The sequence below is a fragment of the Otolemur garnettii genome, unplaced genomic scaffold (assembly GCF_000181295.1).
Source record: "Otolemur garnettii isolate 467f Iridium unplaced genomic scaffold, OtoGar3 scaffold00011, whole genome shotgun sequence".
Lineage (NCBI taxonomy): Eukaryota > Metazoa > Chordata > Mammalia > Primates > Galagidae > Otolemur > Otolemur garnettii.
The window spans coordinates 17,564,693-17,573,517 of record NW_003852406.1 but is presented as its reverse complement, the minus strand read 5'-3'; the positions used below and the strand labels follow the sequence as shown (position 1 = coordinate 17,573,517).

General features: G+C 43.9%; 1 protein-coding gene across 1 annotated transcript in view; it reads left to right on the top strand.

Moving 5' to 3' along the window:
- The first annotated feature begins 2,090 nt into the window (after positions 1-2,090).
- Positions 2,091-8,825, top strand: part of CLPX (caseinolytic mitochondrial matrix peptidase chaperone subunit) — a 36,404-nt gene continuing 29,669 nt past the window's right edge. The window contains exon 1 of the mRNA XM_012801803.2: positions 2,091-2,374. Within this exon, the coding sequence (XP_012657257.1) occupies positions 2,296-2,374 (79 nt within the window). The 5' untranslated portion in view covers positions 2,091-2,295. The remainder of the gene's footprint in view (positions 2,375-8,825) is intronic.

Genomic DNA, 8,825 nt, shown 5'->3' with positions numbered 1-8,825 from the left:
TTGTATAAATTTGTATACTTTATGCCTATTAACAATCATCTGTTGGTCAATTGCAATTTGCTCTGCTTATGTGTAGGATTTTATGAAGACAAATTCCCAGGTTTCTGCCAAGCAAAAAATTGTTGGAAGGTAAGTACTTCATCAAGTATTCACTGAATTCCTACCATGAATCAGCCCAAGTATATAATGAAGTACTCAGGTAATGAAGCTCGGGTGGCATGGGGAGGAGGAAGGGAAGGTTCTTCTGCTTGGTTCCCTCACCCCCACCTCCAGTAGAGAGCTATAGCTTCTGAGAAATTTTAGGAACACAGGGGTGTTTTTTCTTTGTTTGTTTTGTTTTGTTTTAGACAGTCTCACTCTGTTATTCTGGGTAGAATGCCCTGGCATCACCATAACTCACAGCAGCCTCAAACTCTGGGGCTCAAGAGATCCTACTGCCTGAGCTGCCTGAGTAGCTGAGAAAACAGGTGCTTGCCAACCAATGCTGGGGTGATTTTTTTTTTTACTTTGAGTAGAGACAGGCCTCTACCTATCTTGCTCTTGCTGGTCATGAACTCCTGAGTTCAAGCAATCCACCTGCCCTGCCCTCCCAGAAGGAACACAGTTTGAAAACACTCAATTTAGGGAACATTAGAGACTTCCCCACTTTAAAAATTCTATGAATGGACACAGCTAAGGAACTCCCAGGTCTTGGTAAAGGAAGATCTGGGACCTCTTCTACATTAAGCTAAGAGTGCCAGAAGTCATCTTCTCACAGGGAGAAAAATGCATGTGGCCTGGGCCAAGGCTAATACCCCTTCTTACAGCTAGACCCAGGGAATCAGATGCCATGTTTCTCTGGATGGACACTGAAGAGTTTCACTGATTTGTGAGACTGGGTCTTGACCCTGGTTTGCTTCCCTTTCCCCCCAAAGCTCAGAACTAAATGCCTCCAAGGTCACCTGGCAATTTCTCTGAAGTTGAGCTAATTAGACTTATACATACCTGGTCAAAAACTCAGTCTAACACCAACCCAAGTAGAAAGGTTTGATTCATCTGTCACCATCCTCCATCTTGTGCAGCGATCTGTTTACCTGTGCAGAGGAAGCAGACCCTGCAAAGGGTGTAACAGACAAAGGCTTATTAAAGGAATTGTTCGCCAGAGTGTTATTAGATTTAAGAAAACCTTCAAAAGACTGTAAAGCATCCAGGGACTAGCAACAACTGGAAACTTTATCAACACTAGGCCTGTGAGAGGAAGGAGACAGAACTCTCACTACCCAACAATTGTTGCTCAGAGAGCTAGGTAAAATACTACTTCCACGTTAATAGTTAGGGAACTAAGGATAAGGAGAAGATAAGGAACACAGGATATGCAAACAGGAGAGAAGTTAGTCAAGCTTAAGAACATAGTGGCGGCCAACTCACTTCATAGATAACCCTTGTAACTAGCCAAGCCACTATTATCTTTTTTTTTTTTTTTTTTTTGAGACAGAGTCTTATTCTGTAGTCTTGGATACAGTGTGGACATCATCATAGCTCACTACAACCTCAAACTCTTGGGCTCAGATTCTTTAGTAGTTGGGACTTAGAGGCGCCCGCCACAACGCCTGGCTGAGTTTTTCTGTATTTAGTAAAGATCGGGTCTCGCTCTTGCCCAAGGTGGTCTCCAACTTCTGAGCTCAAAGGATCTGTCCTCCTGGGCAGGATTACTGGCGTAACTCTCCGTTCCTCGCCCACTTGTTTTCATTTCGATCTACCCTTCCCCTGACAAATTTGGCCACAAAATACCTTAACTATGACGGTTTGGGACTACAACTCCCAGCATGCATCGCTCCGCGTCCACAGCTAACCTTTCAGCTACAAAAAAAGTGCTTCCGGAAAAATTGCGAGTCGGGACCTGTAGTCGTCCTAGTTGGGCCTAGCCGCTTGCCGTAGCTCTCTCATTGGTGCCCAAGTCACCACCCACCACCTCTTGCTTCTCGTTGGTGTCTACGCATGCACACGCGGCGCGTGCCCACGCCCCCTCCCGGGCCTAGGACGCAGGCGCGCGCAGGCTCCCCGGGCCCGGTAGGAGGGGGGTGGGGGGGGGAGGAGGAGGAGAAGGAGGGGAAGGGAGTGGGGTTAAGAGTCTGTTCTAGAGAGTAGACAGCGGTAGGGCACGAAGAGCGCGAAGGCCTGGCTAGTGAACTCTGCTCTCGGCTTAGGGCCAGCGGGAGGCTTCGGAATCAAGAAAGCACTTATTGCGAGTAGGAGTCGGGCTGCTGAAACGTCAAGATCTTCGGGGGGCGAAGCCCCGGCCTAGGCCCCGCGGAGATGTCCAGCTGCGGCGCTTGTACTTGCGGTGCGGCGGCCGCTCGGCTCATTACCTCCTCATTCGCCTCCGCGCACAGAGGTAACAAAATAGCCCCACTCCTGGGCCCTCAGCCCTGGGAGAGTGGACCGGCCGATCGGGGGGACCCTGGGGAGGGCACGAGGCCTATCCCATGGAAGGGGTGTGGGGGAATGCGCGGCGCTCCCCTCAGCACCCTCCTTCCCCGTCTTCCCGCTGGGATGGGGTTCTGCCAGCCTTTGGAGCAGTTGTGCCTAAAATTTGAAGTAAACACCTTGAGCTCGCTTTCAGGCCTCCTGACTTTGGGGCTGGAATGTGGCCACTTCGCAGAAACTCAGAAAGAGGCACAAAATGTCCTTTTCAATAAAAATTGTCACCAGATGCTACTCAGCCCTGCCGGGGACCGCCGCCTGCCACGGCCGAGGTTCTCCGTAACCAAACTGGATTCCTTGTCGGCCTGTCGGGGAAGCTGGCGGGCGGGGCGGGGGGGACTGTCACTGTTGGGGTCCCCACTATCTCAGGGAACTCAGCCAGCGGTCCGAGACGCAAGCCGCGCAAGACCCGAGGTGTCACTGTCATTGTGCGGCCGCTGTCTCTAGGACACAAACAGGGCTCACAGAACTTCCCGGAGCCGGGAAAACTTCGGGGGCTTCGCTGGAAAGCAGACGAGGAGACTGGGGAAACTCCCGTAGTTCTTTTTGAAGTACTTGGGTGTATCAGCAGTGGTTTACTGGCTTTCCCAAGTTGACATTTGGAGATGATTTCTTAAGAGTGGCGCATGTTTACCTTTGCTGTTTATCAGGAACTGTGAAACCAGTGACACCCCAGCCAAGAGATTCCGGAAAGGAAACCATTTTTCTCTTCCCCAAATCTATGAATAGCAGATCAGACTAGGAGACTAGATGTTGTTTTAATCACTAACTTCTGGACAAGTTTGTTTTATTTTGGCTTTTCAGCTTATGATCCTTACATAAATAATAAAGCTCCCTCTTACTAACTTTTAGGTTAATTATAAAATCGTTATTCTTTACTCAGTGTATAACCTAACAGCTAATTACTACTGTGGGGGATTAAATGAGGTAATGTGGGCAGAAGCATTTTGTAAAATGATAAATGTAAGGGAGTAAATTTAATCTAAAACATTGTTAAACCTGAAGAAGTAAATGCCTTGACTCCACGAATTTGGTTTGCGGACACTATGAAGTGACAAGATTTTTTTGGAGAGGGGTGGGACGGAGTCTCACCTGGACATCCTCGGTAGAGTGCTGTGCTGTCTTAGCTCACAGCAACCTCAAACTCTTGGGCTTAGTGATTCTCTTGCCTCAGCCTCCCAAGTAGTTTTGAAGATAGGCATCTGCCACAAGGCTGGACTCATTTTTTTCTGTTTTTAGAAGAGACAGGGTATTGCTCATGCTCTTGCTCAGGCTGGTCTTGAACTCCTGAGCTCAAGCAGTCCTCCTGCCTCAGCCTCCCAGAGTGCTAGGATTACAGGCATGAGCTACCACACCCAGCCAAGTAAGTGACAGATTTTTAATCCATTTATTTGACATATATTTGTTGAGGGCCCACCATATGCCAGTTTTGGTGCTAGAGCTAGAGTGGTAAATAAGTCCTTGCCTTAATGTTTAAATCTAGTGAAGCAGAAAAGAATAATGTAGTTTCTAGTGTGCTCTTTGGGTAGGGAAGGCTTTTTTGAGAAGGTTCTTGATCTGTTCTAGCCAAAAGTCCCTGAAAACTTTATGAATCATAGGAGATAAGCAGTTTTTCTTTTTCTCAAAATAACCTTTTAAAATTGAAATACATTTATGATTGGGTAAATCAACACAAATTAACGGTTTGAGAATTATTATTGGCTTGGCACCTGTGGCTCAAGTGGCTAAGGCACCTGCCACATACACCCAAGGTGGCGGGTTTGAATCCAGCCTAGGCCCGCCAAACAACAATGACTGCTACAACCAAAAAATAGCTGGGTGTTGTAGTGGGCGCCTGTGGTCCCAGCTACTTGGGAGGCTGAGGCAGGAGACTTGCTTGAGCCCAGGAGTTGGAGGTTGCTGTGAGCTGTGATGCCATGGCACTGTACCCAGGGGGATAGCTTGGGGCTCTGTCTCAAAAAAAAAAATTATTATTATTTATTTGCATATCAATTTTAATGTTTGCAAAGGGGCAGACTTTAATAGGAAAAAATAATGTTTACAAAGGATTTTTAGAGCTAGAGAACTATCATTTTCACTGTAAAGGAGTAAATTAAGCTTCAAATATGAGATAGAACCCAGCATCATTGTGTAATTTGATATCTTACATGACAATGAAATAGTACATGATTTTCACATTCAAGATTTTTAAGCTTTACTTATATGAAATGTGAATATTTTTTTATCACCCAGCTAAGATTGAGCGCTGAAAATATTTATCTTCTACAGTACAACTTATGCATAGATATACAGTACTATAGAGATATTTTCTTTAAGGACTTAATGACAGGAAGGAGGCTTATTTTTATTTAAGATGCATTGAAAAAAGAAGAGAAGGGAAAAGAGAAAAATCAGAATTGAACTTAGGCTAGAAGTTTATTATTCTTATTTATAAACAGTAGAATTAAGAATTTTATCAAATACTTTTCTTAAAAATTAAGTTTTCTGTATAGTGAGTATGAAGAATATAAGGGGTGATTTCAGAGCTGCTCTAAAGTGCTATTTACTTCTTCTTCTTCTTTTTTTTTTTTTTTTGGAGAGAGAGGAGTTTCACTCTGTTGCCTTGGGTAGCGTGCCCTGGCATCATAGCTGATATCAACCTCGAACTCCTGAGCTCAAGCAGCCGACCCACCTCAGCCTCCCAGAATGCTAGGATTACAGGCATAAGCCACTGTGCCTGGCCCTTGGCAAAACATTTTTTAATCAGCATTTCTTTTTTTTTTTTTTTGCAGTTTTTGGCTGGGACTGGGTTTGAACCCGCCATCTCTGGCATATGGGGCCAGGCACCCTACTCCTTTGAGCCACAGGCACCGCCCCCCCCCTTTTTAATCAGCCTCTTGTAATGAGGAAACATTTCACTTTTGGGGGATGTTTGTGTTTTTGTTGAAATTCTTTTTCTAATTTGTGTGGGAGGCCAAGTGTTTAAGTGAGCATTTAACTTGATTTACCATTCATCAACTGTTACACACCTAAATATTGTCACTAAAATAGATCATTTTTAATTAGTTTTTTCACTCTATTTTGAAAATGTAGAATGGTTTATCTTTTAAGCTAAATTATACTTTTGAACAATGTTTAGTTCAAAACTGAGTATAAGAAGTCAAGTATTTAAAAATTGAATTAGGCTCAGCATCCATAGCTCAGTGGTTAAGGTGCAAGGCGTCAGCCATGTACACCAGGGCTAATGGGTTCGAATCCGGCCTGGATCTGCTAAACAAATAACAGTTGAATTAATTATTCTCCTGATTCTTAGATTCTTTTTTTTTTTTTTTTTTTTTTGAGACAGAGTCTCCCTATGTTGCCCTTGGTAGAGTGCTGTGGCATCACAGCTCACATCAACCTCAAATTTTGGGGCTTAAGAGATTTCTCTTACCTCAGCCTCCCAAGTAGCTGGGACTACAGGCGCCTGCCACACAGCCCGGCTATTCTTTTTTGTTGTTGCAGTTGTTTACTTGGTCCGGGCCAGATTCAAACTCGCCACCCTTGGTGTGTGTGGCTGGTGCCGTAACCATTGTGCTACAGGTGCTGAGCCATATTCTCCTGATTCTTAATAACCCTAACGTGGATATACCTTATTCTAATATTTCTTTTTAAAAACAGTTGTTCTGAAACTCAGAAAACTTTATTTGTATAAAGTTTTTATTTGTAAAACTTTATTTATTAAACAAATAAAGTTTTCTAAATAGTTTAACTGTCTTGTATAGTTGTTGCCAACTAATCTTGTGAAATATCTTATACAAAAATACTTCCTTTTCTTGGCTTTCAGAGGTTCTTCACCTGACCTTCACAGGCCCCCTGGGGGCCTGTGGGTCCATGGATAGAATTCAGAGAGTCTGTGAACTTTTATTTTCACTAATCTCTACCTGAAATATAGCTTTTCCTTCCATTATTAATGACAGCAACAAATCACAGTAGTCTTATGTCTGTAAATTTTTTCTTATTTAAGTAGATTTGATGAGGATTATGTTCATAATTTTTATTTCTCTGAAAGTCTTTTTTGTTTTATTTATTTATTTATTTGTTTTTGAGATAGTCTCACTCCCTCATTCTCAGTAGAGTGCTGTGGTGTCACAGCTTATAGCAACCTCAAACTCTTGGGCTCTAGCAATCCTCTTTTGTCAGCCTCCCAAGTAGCTGGGACTACTGGTGCCCACCACAACAATGCCCAGGTAGTTTTTCTGTTTTTAGTAGAGTTGGAGTCTTACTCTTGCTTAGGCTGGTCTCAAACTCCTAAGCTCAAGGGGTCCTCACTCCTTAGCCTTCCATAATGCTAGGATTACAGGTATGACCCACAATGCCCAGCCTTCTCTGAAAGTCTTCAGGATAATTTTCTTCAAGCATTTTTGTTTCTTTACTTATTTATTTATTTTTGAGACAGAGCCTCAAGCTGTCACCCTGGATAGAGTGCCATGGTGTCACAGCTCACAGCAACCTTCAACTCCTGAGCTCAAGCAATTCTCCTGCCTCTGCCTCCCAAGTAGCTGGGACTACAGGCACCTGCCACAATGCCTGGGTATTTATAGAGATGAGGTCTCGCTCTGGCTCACGTTGGTCTTGAACCTCTGAGCTCAGGCAGTCCACCTACTTCGACCTCCCAGGTGCTAGGATTATAGGCGTGAGCTACCATACCTGGCCTAATTTATCTATTTTTAATAGATATGGGGTCTTGCTCTTGCTCAGGTTGGTTTCTGACTCCTTAGCTCAAGCAATCTACCTTCCTGGGCCTCCCAGAATGCTAGAATTATAAGGCCTGAACTTCTGTGACCTCCCCATTTGGAGATTTTATTAGTTTTCAAACTTAGTGTTAAACAAAATGTTTACAGTGTATGGATTAGGGACTGGGATGGTCTTACACCTTCAATCTTTTTTTTGTGTTCTTTGTCAGTGTATATACAGATGGGAGAATTTGGTTCCACTTTCTTGAATCTTTCCTGAAGAGTTTGGTGGATTCACTTTTGTACTTAGTAGCACTAGAATGGGTGACCTAGGATAATAACTAAAGAAACTAGTTCTAACAGTGCGCACAACCGTGTCAGAAAATTGGAGCTATATTACTGACATTGCATTTGAGTTGTTTGAGGGACTTAATTTTTCTTTTTTTTAAAGACAGAGTCTAACTCAGTTGGCCTGGGTAGAATGCGGTGGTGTCATAGCTCACAGCAACCTCAAACTCTTGGGCTCAAGCGATCCTCCTGCCTCAGCCTCCTAAGTAGCTGGGACTATAGGCACCTGCCACAACACCTGGCTAGTTTTTCTATTTTTAGTAGAGCAAGGGTCTCTTTCTCAGTCTGGTCTAAAACTCCTGACGGTAAGCAATCCACCCCTTAGCTTCCCAAAGTGCTAGGATTATAGGCCTGAGCCACTATACCATGCTTAGATTTTTCTTTTTTTAAGATCCAGTCTCATTTTGTCACCCAGGCTAGATTGCCCCCCTGCCATCAGCCTAGCTCATAGCAACCTCAAACTCCTGGGTTCAAGCAATTCCCCTACCTCAGCCTCCTGAGTAGCTGGGATTACAGGCACCCACCACAGGGTCTGGCTAATTTTTTTCTATCTTAATAGAGATGGAGTCTCACTTTTGTTCTGGTCTCAAACTTCTGAGCTCAAGAGATCCACCTACCTAGGCCTCCCAGAGTGATAGGATTATAGGTAGTGTAGTGCCTGGCCTTTTTTAGATTTATGGGAGAAAAGTCAGGGATTAGAGATGATGGCTCATGCCTTTGATCCTAGCACTCTGGAGGTAGAGATAGGCGGATTGATTGAGCTCAGGAGTTCAAGGTCAGCCTGAGCAAGATTGAGACCCATCTCTACTAAAAATAGAAAGACTAGCTCGGCATTGGAGCTTGTAGTCCCAGATACTGGGGAGGCTGAGGCAAAAGCGTCACTTGAGCCCAAGAATTTGAAGTTGCTGTGAGCTATGATGATGCCAGGGCAACAGAGTGAGACTTTGTCTCCAAAAAAAAAAAAAAAGGAAAAGGAAAAAGAAAAATCAGAGGGCACCAAACAGTAACTCTATGTATCATCTCTGGTCACATCTGTTTGTATACATATCATTGGTGTTTGCTTTCCTGCTACAATTGCAGAGTGGTTGGGGCTGAGACAATATGGTTCATAAAGGTGAAAATATTTGCTATCCTGACCCTTACAGAAAAAACTTATTAGTAACTCTTAACCTAGTCTATAGAATAAAATAAATAACATATTCCTTTTAAGAATATTAATGTAGGCTCGGCGCCTGTGGCTCAAGTGGCTAAGGCGCCAGCCACATACACCTAAGGTGGTGGGTTCGAATCCAGCCTGGGCCCACCAAACAACAATGATGG